This window comes from Tachyglossus aculeatus, chromosome 2 (assembly GCF_015852505.1).
Source record: "Tachyglossus aculeatus isolate mTacAcu1 chromosome 2, mTacAcu1.pri, whole genome shotgun sequence".
Lineage (NCBI taxonomy): Eukaryota > Metazoa > Chordata > Mammalia > Monotremata > Tachyglossidae > Tachyglossus > Tachyglossus aculeatus.
The window spans coordinates 129666863-129684244 of NC_052067.1; the positions used below are offsets into that span (position 1 = coordinate 129666863).

The 17382-nt window shown below is 46.1% G+C and overlaps 1 protein-coding gene and 1 non-coding gene across 2 annotated transcripts in view; one reads left to right on the forward strand and one right to left on the reverse strand.

Annotated features, from left to right (window-relative positions):
- Positions 1-17382, reverse strand: part of MYCBP2 (MYC binding protein 2) — a 404370-nt gene that overhangs the window by 37284 nt on the left and 349704 nt on the right. Inside the window, exons 67-74 of the mRNA XM_038763035.1 lie at positions 16393-16549; positions 15389-15613; positions 11550-11615; positions 10471-10710; positions 5547-5645; positions 4390-4470; positions 3161-3427; positions 413-696 (exon numbers count right to left, since the gene is read on the reverse strand). Of these exons, the coding sequence (XP_038618963.1) occupies positions 413-696; positions 3161-3427; positions 4390-4470; positions 5547-5645; positions 10471-10710; positions 11550-11615; positions 15389-15613; positions 16393-16549 (1419 nt within the window). The remainder of the gene's footprint in view (positions 1-412; positions 697-3160; positions 3428-4389; positions 4471-5546; positions 5646-10470; positions 10711-11549; positions 11616-15388; positions 15614-16392; positions 16550-17382) is intronic.
- Positions 7992-8129, forward strand: LOC119925060. Its single transcript, XR_005449732.1, has one exon. It is a non-coding gene; the product is annotated as a small nucleolar RNA SNORA7 (small nucleolar RNA).

Genomic DNA, 17382 nt, shown 5'->3' on the forward strand with positions numbered 1-17382 from the left:
CAGAAAGCAGGAGCAGAGAACCAGTGTAGTCTAGTGGACGGAGCTTGGGCCTGGAGTCACGAGTTCTAATCCACTTGGCTGCTGTGTGACCCCGGCCACGTCACTTCACTTCTCTGGGCCTCAGTTACCTCATCTGTAAAACGGGAATCGAGGCTATGAGTCCTACATGGGACGGGGACAGTGTCCAACCCGATCTGCCAGCACTTAGTACAGTGCCTGGCACACCGTAAGCGTTTAACAAATACCGTCATTGTTATTACTATTAGGATAATGAGAGGGGGAATCTTCCAACGGAATTAGCAGACAGGTTCCCTGCCCGTAATGAGCCTAGAGGGAAAGGGGTCCCGGAGGGATGGAGGAGATGGAGACCCAGCCGTCCTGTGCGTTTTGGCCTTACCCTTCCGGGCCCCACCTGGAATTGAAGATCATGGGCAGCGTGACGGTGGTGACCCCTTTGCCCGCCGCGGTGCCCGCCGTTCCCGTGATCGTGGTGCCCTTGGCTTTCAGCTGGACTGTGAGTGCCTTGGCGATGCAGCCCAAGAACATGTCCAAGATGCCCAGCTTATTCCAGTCCCCTTTCTCTGTGGAGTGAATGATGTCGCTGATATCCGCCGGGGGCAGAGACTTCACCCCGATGATGCTGGCGAGGCGGTTAGGGGTCACCTCGGGGAGAACTCGCCGAAGGAGGGACGTCACCTGGGAGCAGAAGCGCCGGGGCGCAACGTGAACATTGTAAGAGGGGCGTTTCCAACCACCCGGACCGCCGGACGATGCTGATTTCTCGTGACACGGGAAGAAGGCAGTTTTTCAAAACTGGATAGGACGGAGATTGTTACCCTTCCCAAACATCAATCCATCCATCGGTTATGTTTATCGAACACTTAGTGTGTGCAGGGCACTGCACTAAGCACTTGGGAGAGTATAATAAAACATTGTAACAGACACATTCCCCGCCCATTAGATAACCTCCACATAACTTCATTAAGCAAACAGCTATATTAGACTGTGAGCCCACTATTGGGTAGGGACTGTTTCTCTGTGTTGCCAACTTGTACTTCCCAAGCGCTTAGTACAGTGCTCTGCACACAGTAAGTGCTCAATAAATCCGATTGATGATGATTAAAGGTCTTTTGAGGTCACTCAATTGCTGTTACTTAGTAAAATGGAAAATGACTCGCTGGTTTGAAGTACGAGTTTGTCACCAATCGAAAAAACAAACAACAACTTTAAGGTGAGGGGAAAAGGGTCACTGAATCAAACACCATAAAGTCCATTCCCTGTACTAATCTTACTTTTAGTAATGGTAAGGAGAAGGAGTGTGGCCTAATGGAAGGAGCCCAGTCAGATGAACTAAATTCTAATCCCACCTCTGCCTTTGCCTTCTGTGAGACGCTGGGCATGTCACTTTGCTTTTCTGTGCCTCAGTTCCCTCCTCTGTAAAACGGGGAGTTGATCCTTGTTCTCTCTCCTACTCACAATGTGAGCCTCCATGCGAGACCTGATTAACCTGTATCTACCTCAGTGCTTGGCGCATAGTAAGCGCTTAATAAATACCACAATTACTATTATAAGGTGGGTGCCCCAAATACCACAATTACTATTATACGTTGACTGTCCCCTGGATGCAGTGCGCACTGAGCACTTCTACCCAAAAGAACGTTTTAAATTCGAAGCAGTGTGGGCTGGTGGAAGGAGCACCGGTCTGGGAATCAAAGGACCTGGGTTCTAATCCCGGCTCTGCCACTTGTCTTCTGTGTGTGACTGTGGGCAAGTCATTTAACTTCTCTGGGCCTCAGTTACCTCATCAGTAAAAAGGAGGTTAAGAATCTCCAGTGGCTACCAATCAACCTCCACATCAGGCAAAAACTCCTCACTCTCGGCTTCAGGGCTGTCCATCCCCTCGCCCTCTCCTACCTCCCCTCCCTTCTGTCCTTCTCCAGCCCAGCCCGCACCCTCCGCTCCTCTGCCACCGCTAACCTCCTCACCGGGCCTCGTTCTCGCCTGTCCCACCGTCGACCCCCGGCCCCCGTCCTCCCCCTGGCCCGGAATGCCCTCCCTCCCCACAACCACCAAATTAGCTCTCTTCCTCCCTTCAAAGCCCTACTGAGAGCTCCCCTCCTCCAGGAGGGCTTCCCAGACTGAGCCCCCCCCAATTTCTCTTCCCCTTCCCATCCCCTCCATCCTAGCTCCTTCCTCTCCCCACAGCACCTGTATATATGTTTGTACATTTTTACTACTCTATTTATTTTACTTGTACATATTTACTATTCTATTTATTTTGTTAATATGTTTTGTTTTGTTGTCTGTCTCCCCCTTCTAGACTGTGAGCCCGCTTTTGGGTAGGGACCGTCTGTATATGTCGCCGACTTGTACTTCCCAAGTGCTTAGTACAGTGCTCTGCACACAGTAAGCGCTCAATAAATACGATTGAATGAATGAATGAATGAAATGACTGGGAGCCCCAGGTGGGCCTCTGTGGGGGGCTGTGCCCAACCCTATTATCTTGTATCTCCCCCAGTGCTTAGTATAGTGCCTGGCACATAGTAAGTGCTTAACAAATGCCACCATGATTATCATTATTGTTGTTATAATAACAATATCGATCAATCAATCACATTTATTGAGCGCTTACTGTGTGCAGAGCAGTGTACTAAGCGCTTGGGAAGTACAAGTTGGCAACATATAGAGACAGTCCCTACCCAACAGTGGGCTCACAGCCTAATAGGGTGAGACAGAGAACAAAACCAAACATACTAACAAAATAAAATAAATAGAATAGATATGTACAAGTAAAATAAATAGAGTAATAAGTATGTACAAACATATATACATATATACAGGTGATGAGGAAGTTACAAGGAAGCAGCATGGCATAGTGGATAAAGCACAGGCCCGGGAGTCAGAGGGTCATGGTTCTAATCCCCTTGTTTGCTGTGTGACCGTGGGCAAGTCATTTCACTTCTCTGGGCCTCGATGACCTCATCTGAAAAATGGGGATTGAGACTGTGAGCCCCATGTGGAACAGGTGACTGTGTCCAACCGAACGAACTTGCTTGTATCCACCCCAGTGCTTCGTACAGTGCCTGGCATACACTAAGCGCTTAACGAATGCCACTATTATTATTCTTATGAATGGAATCGAAAGGAATTATTTAGTCACCTGTCTCTGCACCCTGGGAGAGGCAGTATGCAGTAAAGAAAAGAGGTCCTGGAGCAGAGTGAGCTGTTGAGCCAGGTATTGGCGACCCACATTTGACCCGCTCAGGGCCAAGACCATGGAGAGGAGCTCAAAGCAGTAGGCATCCGAGGAGGCGTCTTCATCGTTGGGCTGAGAATTGGCATTTTCTTTGCTGGAGATGGCGTGCTCCCATTCTTCACGGACCCGGGTTGCTTCCATTCGGATGGCCTGGACGATGTGAGCACACACCTACGACACCAGAAAAGGGATATCCGCCATACAAAATCCATCATTCCATCGGAAAGCAGCAGGGCCTAGGGGATAGCGCTTAGTACAGTGCTCTAGAGCGCTCAATAAATACGACAATGAATGACAGAGCACGGGCTTGGGAGTCAGAAGGACCTGGGGTCTCATCCCAACTCCGCCACCCGTCTGCTGTGTGACCTCGGGCAAATACATTCAATTCATTCAAGCATATTTATTGAGCGCTTACTGTGTGCAGAGCACTGTACTAAGCGCTTGGGAGAGTACAACATGACGATAAACAGACACATTCTCTGCCCACAGCAAGCTTACAATCTAGAGGCACAGTCTGTTGAACTGACTTCCAACGATTTGGCGGGTACCAAGCGCTCAAATCACTTCATTTCTCTGGGCCTCAGTTGCCTCATCTGTAAAATGGGGATTAAGACTGTGAGCCCCCATGTGAGCCCCAGAAGCAGCGTGGCTCAGTGGAAAGAGCCCGGGCTTTGGAGTCAGAGGTCATGGGTTCAAATCTCCGCTCTGCCAACTGTCAGCTGTGTGACTTTGGGCAAGTCACTTAACTTCTCTATGCCTCAGTTCCCTCATCTGTAAAATGGGGACTTAGACTGTGAGCCCCCCATGGGACAACCTGATCACCTCGTAACCTCCCCAGTGCTTAGAACAGTGCTTTGCACATAGTAAGCGCTTAATAAATGCCATCATTATTATTATTATTATTTACAGAGTGCCTACTGTGTGCAGAATAGTGAATGGGGGGAAATAAACACTAAACTAAATAATGGATAAAAAGAAGTATCAACTATCAGGAGAGCCATCAAAACGAATTCTGAAGTCATTAATATGCAACTTTTCTAGGTGTTGGCTGCCACCAGAACAAAAATGAAAATCCTCAAAGCAATCGCTATTTGGCACCACAAACCCAAGAGAACTGATTCTGGTAAACAGACCTGCTTTTGTAAATTTGTCAGCTTACTCCTGCTGAATATGATTCCAACCATATGTTCTTTCAGGTCAGCATCAGAGGTTGCCTTTATGAAAAATAAAAACGAAAAGTCGATTAAAATCTTCAAACGAAGCTTACCGCTTCCATCTAAGGGGATAATACAGTTGGAACTTCAGGTTGCATTACAAAAAGTATGCAGAACCTTCTGAAACGCGGCAGATTTTAAATGAAACTGCGGTTCATGAAATTAGGAAAACCTGCTGGATTTCAAGGCTTTTCAAACCTAAAAACAAAAGATGCCCCCAAACCCAAAAACTTTTGTGGATTTGAACAGGATGCCATACAACTGCCCTCAGATAAAACCAAGAGCTGCTAAGACAGCAAATAGAAGAAGATGGCTTTTGTAAGATGGCTGGTCAGTGGTGAAGAGATCTTCCAAGCAAGAACTTAAAGAAAATTGTCCACTGAAGCTAACCTAAATTGCCTCATCATTATGCCACAACACCTGTTTTTGTCTAACCACATCCAAACAACTAGATTAAAAAGTAGCAACAACAGCAAACACCAAGTATAAGAAATCAAAAGTTGGTTTTTCTGCCAAATTAGTCATGTCATACAAGAGACTTGAATCTGCAAGGGAAGTGTCAGACTCAACTTGTACTTCCCAAGCGCTTAGTACAGTGCTCTGCACACAGTAAGCGCTCAATAAATATGATTGATAACATATGTTTGGCGATGTCACAAAATATAAAATAATGATTTTGAGAGATTTGGTAGTGGGGCTACAGGGTTCCAACGCCACGATAATTTCTCTCTTCTATTAAAGAAAAAGAAAAATTACCTCCCCAAACTCAACTGGAAATATAATAGAGCAAGGTAAGACGAAGTACTAATCAAACTGTCTCAGGGTAAATAAGATTATATTTTGGGCACACAAGGCAAGAGCTAAAATCAAGCTAAAACCTAAACAAACTAACCAATTCATTCTAATAGTCAGACATATTTATTGAGCGCTTCTTGTGGGCAGAGCGCTTGGGAGAGTTCACTGTAACAGTCACATTCCCTGCCTACAATGATCTTACAGAGTAGAGAGCTTACGGTCTAGAGTAATGAAAAGGAGGGAGGAAAGAAAGGAGAGAAAGACAGAATACAAATAAATACATTGTATACTTTTTCTTCTCCTTCAGGTGAAGATAACAGTGTCTTTTCCTCTTGTTCAGGAGTAGGCTCAGCATCTCCACATATGAGTTTTCCAAAGACCTGGTACATACAGAAGGAAATATGAGAAATGATACAGCCATGGTATATTTAAAACACTATTTCCTAATTACTGTGCTAAATGAACACAGGTAAAAAAGTTAGATCAAACAAGGCCCCCCTGTCCCATCTATGGCTCATTAAGGTTTTCAGGACCGGGAGTAAACAATAACAATCATTATGGTATTTGTTAAGCTCTTACTATGTGCCAAGCACTGTTCTAAGTGCTGGGGTAGATACAAGTTATTCAGGCTGGACACAGTCCCCGTCCCACATGGAGCGCACACTCTTTTCCTCATTTTACAGATGAAGGAACTGAGGCCCAGAGTAAGCACTTACTATGTACCAAGCACTGTTCTAAGTGCTGGGGTAGATACAAAGTATTCACGCTGGACACAGTTCCTGTCCACAAGGAGCTCACGGTCTCATCCCCATCTTACAGATGAGGGAACTGAGGCCCAGTGAAGTGACGTGACTTTCCCAAGGACACGCAGCAGACATATGGTGGAGCCAGGATTATGGTGGAGCCCTCCTCCCCCTCTCCATCCCCCCGCCTTACCTCCTTCCCCTTCCCACAGCACCTGTATATATGTTTGTATGTATTTATTACTCTATTTATTTGTACATATCTATTGTATTTATTTTGTTAATATGTTTGGTTTTGTTCTCTGTCTCCCCCTTCTAGACTGTGAGCCCACTGTTAGGTAGGGACAGTCTCTAAATGTTGCCAACTTGTACTTCCCAAGCGCTTAGTACAGTGCTCTGCACACAGTAAGCGCTCAATAAATACGACGGAACGAATGAACCCAGGTCCTTCCGACTCCCAGGCCTGTGCTCAAGTGGTGTCGTCGACAAAGACCAGAAAATTGAGGGGTGGAGTCGATCGATGGGTTGATGGTGTTCACTGAGCATTTTTGGTAGGCACAGCTCTGTGGGAAGCGCTTGGGAGAATAAAATACAACAGAGTTCATTCATTCAATCGTATTTATTGAGCACTTACTGTGTGCAGAGCACTGTACTAAGCGCTTGGGAAGTACAAGTTGGCAACATAACAAGTTGGCAACAGAGTTGGTCGACGTGGTCCCCGCCCATATGGGCGTCACAGTCTAGGACAGGCAGAAGCATTCAAATCAATTACAGCTAGGGAAAATGCAGCGTGGCTCAGTGGAAATAGCCCGGGCTTTGGAGTCAGAGGTCATGGGCTCAAATCCCGGCTCCGCCACTTGTCAGCTGTGTGACTTTGTCTTTGTCCAGAAACGCTCTGGACATATCACTCCCCTCCTCAAAAACCTCCAATGGCTACCGATCAATCTGCGCATCAGGCAGAAACTCCTCACCCTGGGCTTCAAGGCTCTCCATCACCTCGCCCCCTCCTACCTCACCTCCCTTCTCTCCTTCTACTGCCCAGCCCGCACCCTCCGCTCCTCCACCACTAATCTCCTCACTGTACCTCGCTCTCGCCTGTCCCGCCATCGACCCCCGGCCCACGTCATCCCCCGGGCCTGGAATGCCCTCCCTCTGCCCATCCGCCAAGCTAGCTCTCTTCCTCCCTTCAAGGCCCTCCTGAGAGCTCACCTCCTCCAGGAGGCCTTCCCAGATTGAGCCCCTTCTTTCCTCTCCCCCTCGTCCCCCTCTCCATCCCCCCGCCTTACCGCCTTCCCCTCCCCACAGCACCTGTATATATGTATATATGGTTGTACATATTTATTACTCTGTTTATTTATTTATTTATTTATTTTACTTGTACATTTCTATCCTACTTATTTTATTTTGTTGGTATGTTTGGTTCTGTTCTCTGTCTCCCCCTTTTAGACTGTGAGCCCACTATCGGGTAGGGACTGTCTCTATGTGATGCCAATTTGTACTTCCCAAGCGCTTAGTACAGTGCTCTGCACATAGTAAGCGCTCAATAAATACGATTGATTGATTGATTGATTGATTGACTTTGGGCAAGTCACTTCACTTCTCTGGGCCTCGGTTCCCTCATCTGTAAAATGGGGATTGAGACTGTGAGTCTCTCGTGGGACAACCTGATCACCTTGTAACCTCCACAGCGCTTAGAACAGTGCTCTGCACATAGTAAGCACTTAATAAATGCCACTAAAAAAAATAGTAGAGTATAAGGATAAGAAGCAGCACGCCCTAATGGATAGAACATGGGCCTGGGAATCAAAAGGACCTGGGTTCTCATCCCGGCTCCGCCACTTGTCCACCGGGTGACCTTGGGCAAGTCACTTCATTTCTCTGGGCCTCAGTCCCCTCATCTGTAAAATGAGGATTAAGAGCGTGAGCCCTATGTGGGACGGGGTCTATGTCCAATCTGATTATCTGGTACCTATCCCAAAGCTTCACTTCTCAGGGTCACACCTGGAGAGTTTCCAGTACTTTACCAGTCTCGACTATGGGAGGGAGAGTCAAGCAGAGGCCTACCCATTCCATTCCTAGCTTGGGCAGTGGCTAGCCAGTGGAAGGCAATCGGCTACAAGTCAAAACTCCCCTGTGCTGGGCAGCAGTGGTATGGGAGAGTCGAGGCTGGACACTCAGGTTTACTGCCTGGAAGGAGGAAATGGCAAACCGTTTCCAAATTTTAACCAAGAAAACTCTCTGGAGACACTACCAGAACGATTGCAGATGGAGGTGGGGCGAACTGGGAGAGGTGTGTCTATGGCGTTGGACATGACTCGACAGTGAGCCCGTTGTTGGGTAGGGACTGTCTCTATATGTTGCCAAACTGTACTTCCCAAGCGCTTAATACAGTGCTCTGCACACAGTAAGTGATCAATAAATACGACTGAATGAATGACTCGACAGCATAAGACAACAACAACAACCCCAGAGCTTAGAACTATGCCCGGCACATAAGAACTTAACAAATACCACAGTTATTATTATACAAGGGCTGGGGGGGGCGGGGGGGATGGGGTGGGCATCAAAGTGCTTAGAGAAGCAGCGTGGCTCAGTGGAAACAGCAAGGGCTTTGGAGTCAGAAGTCATGGGTTCAAATCCGGCTCCTCCAACTGTCAGCTGTGTGACTTTGGGCAAGCCACTTCACTTCTCTGGGCCTCAGGTATCTCATCTGTAAAATGGGGATTAAAACTGTGAGCCCCCCGTGGGACAATCTGATCACCTTGTATCCCCCAGTGCTTAGAACAGCATAGTAGGCGCTTACCAAACACCATTATTATTATTATTATTAAGGGATGGGAATAGGTCCAAGTGCATAAGTGATGCAGAAAGGAAAACGAGTAGAGGATACAAGGGATTACTTAGGGAAGGCCTCAGAGAAGATGAGAAGATCAATTCTGGGCACAACAAAAACAAATTAGAGATGGATACGTACCTAAGTGCTGTGGGGCTTTGGGTGAAGGGGAGGGATGGGGGAAAGAATATCACAGAACTTAAGGTGTACAGACCCAAGTGCCTAAGTGCCACAGAAGGGAGGGCAAATAAAACAAAGGGAAGACTTAGTCCAAGGAAGCCTCATGGAGGAGGTGGATATAAGAAGACCGATGATGGAGAGAGTGGTGATCTGTCATATATTAGAGGGGAGAGACTTCCAGGCCAAAGGGAGGATGTAGCCAAAGGGTCAGCGTTTACGCGATCGAAGTACAGTGAGTACTTTGGCATTGGAGGAGTAAGTTTTGTGGGCTGGGTTGTATTAGGAATCAGTGAGATAAGGAAAGAGAGGAAGAGCCGATTGAGTGCTTTAAAGCCAATAGCAAGGAGTTTGATGGAGAGATGGATGGGCACGGAGCTTTTTGAGGATTGAGGAGCTGTGGACTGGGTGGCTTTTTAGAAAAATGATCCAGGTGGCCAAATGAAGTAAGCCCTGGAAAGGGGAGAGACAGGAAGCAAGGAGGTCCACAAGGAAACTGATGCGGTAGTCAAGGGAATGATATGATAAGTGCTTGGATCATCGTGGCAGCTGTGGGAATGAAAAGGGGAGGATTCTAGAGATGTTGTGAAGGTAACACAGACAGGACCTGGTGACTGAATATGTGGACTAAATAAAAGAGTTGAAGATAATGCCGATATTACAGACTTATAGATCAGGGAAGACAGTGGTCTTGTCTATAGTTACGGGAAAAATCTGGGGAAGGACAGGGTTTAGGTGGGAAGAGGAGTTCTGATTTGCACGTGGTACCTTTGAGGTGTCGGTGGGACATCTGTGTAGGGATGTCCCGAGGGCGGAAGGAAATGCAAGAGTGCAGAGAAGGAGAGAGGTTGAAGCTGGAGAGGTAGATTTGGAAATCGTAGTGGAGAGATGATAGCTGAAGCCATGGGGGCATATGAGTTCTAGAAGCAGCGTGGCTCAGTGGAAAGACCACGGGCTTTGGAGTCAGAGGTCACGGGTTCAAATCCCGGCTCCACCACTTATCAGCTGTGTGACTTTGGGCAAGTCCGGGCCTCAGTTACCTCATCTGTAAAATGGGGACCGTGAGCCCCCCGTGGGACAACCTGATCACCTTATAACCTCCCCAGCGCTTAGAACAGTGCTTTGCACATAGTAAGCGCTTAATAAATGCCATCATTATTATCATTATTATTAAATATATGGGTGTAGAAGGGGATCCAGAACTGAGCCTTGAGGGACCCCCCAACAGTTAGAGGGTGGGAGGCCAAGGCCAAGCTGGTGAAAGAGACTGAGAAAGACTGGCCAGGGAGAAGAGTCCAGAGAAGAGAGGAAGAAGAAAGTTCAGAGAAGAAAGGAGAGGTAGAAGAGTCGAAGGGTATAGGAAATGAGAAGTCTCATATCCAGGTCCGGCCTTCCCAATACCAAAGACGTTTCTTTATCCTAGTCCCACGATGCTCCCTGACGGTAACCCACCTGGGAGGTGATAAGTCGGAATACTCGCAGGGTTTCGGCTTCACAGTTTCTTTGCTGAGCCACACTGGCCGAGATCTGACCGGCAATTTTAATGCTTTCGCCATCTTTCCAGCCCAAGACTTTCACTTGTCGAACTCTTAGTGTGTTCTCTGGACCCTTCAGTTCAATTTTGATGATGTGATTGTCTCCTCCTGGAAGCTCACTGGTTACCCAACCGATGTGCCGAGAATCCAGATCAACCTGATGAAGATGAAAGGGGCAACGTGTATCACTTGCATTATAAACGATCTAGCTGGTGTTATTAGAAACGCACTAAAGAGGAAATACCTACTAGGCGGAGAATTGTTAATGAGGTTTTTTTTTTGTTCACCCTTCACATTACGGTTAAATTTCAATTATTTTAATTGGATGTTTATTTTTTAGAGACCAGCTATAAATTCAAAATATAATTTAAATTGTCTTTGCCTACAGTATCATTTTATTTTCAAACAGTACATCTCAAAAACAATTTGTTGAGGCAGGTTTTATATCATTCACGAATTCCCTAGGTAAATAATTTTAAACCAAATATGAAACTTCATTAATACCTTCACTCGAGAATTGAGGTTAATTTACACAATGGGATTTACGGTGCTATTCATATTAGGACTTGCTCTGAAATGATCTGAACTGCTCTCTTTAAGAATGGTTACAGCTATATTTCATTAAATAGCAATCTCCAAGGTTTTTGAACAATTTTATTTTTTAAGTCCGGTGAGTGTGTCAAAACCTCATTATCTTAATGGTGATTTAAGAAAATATCGGTCAGATTCCTTCAGTGTAAGAAAACAAAAAACATCCAGTTCTAAAAAAGTTTCACAAAAGCCTCCCCAATTGAGGCGATCAGATAGGGAAAGAAAAGGAAAATGAGGTAAGATGTGATCTATTTTCTGCACTGCTAACATTACACAGACAGCCAGCTTCATAAAACAGCATCACAGACCCCCATTCACGTAAAAAAGGACACTTTTAAAAGATTCTCCCTCCACCTCCCTTCCAGGGGCAGTAAAACCTTTATTATAAAGCGAAAGCTCATTTACCTGTTTGATTCTACACAGATCTTCTACTGCTTTTCCAGTCAAGAAAGTCATTGAGGTCACTTTGTTCTGAAACAAGACCAGCAAGAAAACAAAATTTGCACCTGGGAGTCTATCAAGAAGACAAACAACTGGAAAGTAATTCTCACAATAACTTGATTTTTTTTTTCCACTTTAGAGTGATTTACAGCATAGGCAGTCTTTCACCATACAACATACAAGTTCCAACGAAGGTCGCATCCAAAGTTTCTAAATTAATACTTTGTTCTGACTTTTGGATTTCAGTTCTTACTTTCTATCAGGATCCCTATTACCTCATGTAACTAACCTTGTCCCCTTCCCTGCCCTCTCCCCTTCTCACGTTGGCCTTCTCGGTTTCTAGCCTGTGATTTTCTTGTCTCACGCTTCTTGTTCTCTTTCTGTTCTTTTTCCAGCAGGCCCCCCTGCATCCCTGAAGGTTGTTCATTCATTCGATCATATCTATTAAGCACTTACTGTGTGCAAAGCACTGTACCAAGTCCTTGGGAGAGCACAATGTAACAACAAACAGGCACATTCCTGCCAACAAGCTCACAGTCTAGAGGGGGAGTCAGACATTAATATCAATGAATAAATGAATAAATTACATAGATATACAGACATAATAATTATTAATAATTATGGTATTTGTTAAGCGCTTACTACTTGCTAGGCACTGTACCAAGTCCTTGGGAGAGCACAACGTAACAACAAACAGACACATTCCTGCCAACAAGCTCACAGTCTAGAGGGGGAGTCAGACATTAATATAAATGAATAAATTACATAGATATACAGGCATAATAATTATTAATAATTATGGCATTTGTTAAGCGCTTACTATTTGCCAGGCACTGTACTAAGCATTGGGGTAGATACAAGCAAATCATGTTGGACATAATAATAATAATAATGATGGTATTTGTTAAGCGCTTACTAATGTGCCAAGCACTTTTCTAAGCACTGGGGGGGATACAAGGTGATCAGGCTGTCCCACGTGGGGCTCAGTCTTCATCCCCATTTTACAGATGAGGGAACTGACGCACAGAGAAATGAAGTGACTTGCCCAAAGTCACACAGCTGACAATTGGTGGAGCCGGGATTTGAACCCCTGACCTCTTACTCCAAAGCCCGGGCTCTTTCCACTGGGCCACGCTGCTTCTCTGGTCCCTGTTCCACATGGGGCTCAGAGCCTCCATCCCCATTCTCCAGACGAGGTAACTGAGGCCCAAAGAAATGAAGTGACTTGCCCAAGGTCACACAGTAGCCAAGTGGCAGAGCCGGGATTAGAGCTCATGACCGTCTGACGCCCAGTCCCGGGCTCTAGTCACTACGCCAGGCTGTTATGTTGTGTGGGGATGGGAGGGAGGATGAATGAAGGAGCAAGTACGAGCGGTGCAGAAGGGAGTGGGAGAAGAGGAGAGGAGGGCTTAGTCAGGGAAGGCTTCTTGGAGGAGATGGGCCTTCAATAAGGTTTTGAAGTGGGGGAGAGCAATTATCGGCCTGACAGGAGGAGGAAGAGTGTTCCACGCCTCAGGGTTGCTAAGCTAGCAGGCCAGGACTGGACTGGTTGGGCTGGGCAAAGGCAGGTGAGGGTGGCAGAGGAAGAGGTTGTATTCAGGATCACAGTCTTTTAGACTGTGAGCCCACTATTGGGTAGGGACTGTCTCTATATGTTGCCAATTTGTACTTCCCAAGCGCTTAGTACAGTGCTCTGCACACAGTAAGCGCTCAATAAATACGATTGATTGATTGATTGACCGAAGGTTCCAGGTGGCAGCCCCCTTTCTCCTCCCCCTCTATTGCTTGCCCTCCCTCCGGCCCACCTGGTCTGGTCCCAACTCCTTAATAATAATAATAATAATGACTGTGGTATTTGTTAAGCACCTACTAAGTGTCACGCACTGTACTTTTAAAAAAATAGCATTTACTAAGCGCTTACTATGTGCAGAGCACTGTTCTAAGCGCTGGAGAGGTTACAAGGTGATCAGGTTGTCCCACGGGGGGCTCACAGTCTTCATCCCCATTTTACAGATGAGGGAACTGAGGCCCAGAGAAGTGAAGCGACCCGCCCAAAGTCACACAGCTGACAATTGGCGGAGCCGGGATTTGAACCCATGACCTCTGACTCCAAAGCTCGGGCTCTTTCCTCTGAGCCATGCTGCTTCTCCTGTACTTAGCACTGGGGTAGATATAAGCTAAACAGGTTGTCCCACATGGGGCTCCCCGGCTTCATCCCCATTTTACAGACGTGGTAACGGAGGCACAGAGAAGTTGAGTGGCTTGCCCCAGGTCACCCAGCAGAGAAGTGACGATTCCGGGATTAGAACCCATGTCCTCTGACTCCCAAGCCCCACTAAGCCACACCGCTTCTTAATGAAACAAAACAAAATGAAAACAAAAAAACAACCAGAAAAACACATATAGCCAGGGGGCATTTGACATTCGGAAACTTCTCCATAGGCCCGTTTGAGAAACATGAATCCATCGTGCTTCTGAATGAAGCACATCAGGAAAAAGGGGACTGTGCAACAAATACCGCTACTACAGGGAAATGTACGAGAAGAGAATCACCTGTCCGAACTTCCTTGGACACTCTCTTTTAGAAACCAGACAAGACAAAACAAGAACAGCCAACACTTCTGAGAAGACTCCAGCCAAGAACCCTTCAAATAGCTCCTCAAAGCCTCAGTCATTCATTCAATCGTATTCATTGAGCGCTTACTGTGTGCAAAGCACTGTACTAAGCACTTCTGGAGTACAATACTACAATAAACAGACACATTCCCTGCCCACAGTGAGCTTAAAGCCTGCTGTAGGATTCACCCAGACTCAGCCCTGTGCCCACTTTGGGGTTACAATATAAAGGGTTAAAATTTGCTTATGCATTTCAGATCATCTGTAATGCACACTATTCTATACAATATACATTTCGTTAACATCCTTTATTTTTCAAGTTTGTGATTTTTAAGTCAGTATGGCTGCTATTGATGCTATAAAAGAGCATCGCCTAGTAGAGAGAGTCCTAAACCTTGGTTTTAATCCCAGCTCTGCCACCTGCTTGCAATGTGATTTGGGGCAAGTCACGTAACTTCTCTATGCTTCAAATTCCTCACCTGAAAATAGAGGATTCAATACCCGGTTCTCCCTCCCCCTTAATCAATCAATCAATCAATCAATCAATCGTATTTATTGAGCGCTTACTATGTGCAGAGCACTGTACTAAGCGCTTGGGAAGTACAAATTGGCATCACATAGAGACAGTCCCTACCCAACAGTGGGCTCACAGTCTAAAAGGGACTTAGACTGTGAGCCCCGTATGGGACAGGGACTTAATACAATCTGATTATTTCGTATCCATCCCAGCACTTAGCACAGTGCTTAAGAAAGCACACATTAAGTGCTGAAAGACCACCACCATTATTATTACATTATTCATCTGGAAGTGACAAAATGTGCAATTCTGGATCATTTTGGTAACATCAGGGAATCTGACTTTGGTTCAAGAACAAATCCCCTATTTAAAAGATTTCCTGTGAGAAAACTATTCTGACAATTTTTCAGAAACCAACTGGGGGTTATCGCTAAGGACTTCTGTCCTTAAAATCAGTCTGTATGGGTACCTGCACAGATTTATATACTAGGTTCACATCTTACAACAAAAACGTAAGGAGCTTTTACCTGAGGCCAGGAATTCCTATTTCCTAGGAACTATTTACAAGAATCTTAGGATAAAGTTATGAAAATGAAGTGAAAAGATAATTTCTGAAATGCTAGTCTAAGCCCACTCAAATGCCAAAGCAGCCACCTTAGGAAATTCTTACCCCAAGATCTCGGGAGTTGTCTACGTGAACAGATACGTAGCGGGCGTTAATTCCTTTCACACAGTTGATTGTGATGTTTTTGGTTTTGTTTTTATCCTCATCTCCCGATTCCCAGAAGGTTTCTGTGGATCCATCTGTCAGACTGCCGATCATAGCAGGACGGCTTGATGTTTTTATGTCAACGATGCCGGTCAGGTCTTTTAAACAAATGACTATGCACAATTCCTGTCGGAAATATACAAATGTTCAGAATGCTCAGACCAGGGCCTGCCTTTAGCCTTGGAAATACACTGTTAGGATAAAACTATTCCCCTAGACGAACTACAATCCTAGCAAAAACCCTACACAGACACGATGAATTTGTGATACTCCTAACTTGGGAAGTATGTTGCTGTGCTGTTAGCAGAGGTTTCTCCTTACTTATGGACCAAACTCACTAGCCATATTCCAGGTAGGAATAGTAAGTAGTAAGTAAGTAAGTAATAGTAAGTAGCCAGTTGCCCAGCAGCAGAAATTCTGTCTTCTGGGGCTCCCCTCCTTCTTACCCATCCCCTTCATATTTTCAGGGTGGCTTCAGGAATCCTTGGGGGAATTAAGCTCCTGTTCTAGATTGGGTCAATCTTTCCCAGCCTGATGAAGCTTTGGGGCAGGATGTGGGAGTAGGGGCTGGAATCATCATTCAGAATGAACCTTTGGGAGGAAGGGTGTGGGAAGGTTCTGGAGTCCTGCTGGAGACCTGGACAATTCCAGAAAGATCACCTGGGTTGGGAATGAATTAACTCTTTCCCCCAACCCTCCAACAGTCAATTCCAAAAGCCGCTGAAACAACCCTGGAACCATCCTGTTGCCTGGAGAGCCGACCCACGCAGGACCACAAGTGCCAAGGAAGTCAAGGCCAATCACTAGTGGGCCTCAAAATCAGCAGGAATTCAGAAAGCTCTTGAATTTCAGTAGCCTAGGTGCAAAAATAACAGGAAAGATGGAAAAGGATTCCTTTGACCGACCTGACTCATAGCTTCAAAACCAGATTGTATACTGATGCTAAAGCTCTCTTCGCTATCTCCATCATCGGATTTGGACAGGATGTTGTTGATGTGATGAAAGACATTGCTCTGGTGTAGGAACTGGTGATCGGACTGCTTGAATTTGAGGCTCCAGCATCTGAAAATAAACATACAGCTCTGAAATAACTTCATAAAGATTTTAACAGTTTCACCACATGAGATAGTCCTCCTATAATAGTTGTCGTGTAATGGAAAAACCACAAGATACAGAATTCATGCCATAACTGACATCAGTTGTAGGGGCACGGCTGTGTCTTCTCACACTGCATCGACTTCATTCGTTCAATTGTATTTATTGAGCGCTTACTGTGTGCAGAGCACTGTACTAAGCACTTGGGAAGTACAAGTTGGCAACGCATAGAGACGGTCCCTACCCAACAACGGGCTCACAGTCTAGAAGGGGGAGACAGACAACAAAACATGTGGACAGGTGTCAAGTCATCAGAATAAATAGAAGTAAAGCTAGATGCACACCATTAACAAAATAAATAGAATAGTAAATACGTACAAGTAAAATAAATAGAGTAATAAATCTGTACAAACATATACACAGGTGCTGTGGGGAGGGGAAGGAGGTCGGGCGGGGGGGATGGGGAGGAGGAGAGAAAAAAGGGGGCTCAGTCTGGGAAGGCCTCTTGGAGGAGGTGAGCTCTCAGTAGGGCTTTGAAGGGAGGAAGAGAGCTAGCTTGGCAGATGAGCGGAGGGAGGGCATTCCGGGACAGGGGAAGGACGTGGGCCGGGGGTCGATGGCGGGACGGGCGAGAATGAGGCCCGGTGAGGAGGTGAGCGGCGGCAGAGGAGCGGAGGGTGCGGGCTGGGCTGGAGAAGGACAGAAGGGAGGGGAGGTAGGAGGGGGCGAGGGGATGGACAGCCCTGAAGCCGAGAGTGAGGACTTCTGTTTGCTTCTGGATCTTGCTATACCCAGACACC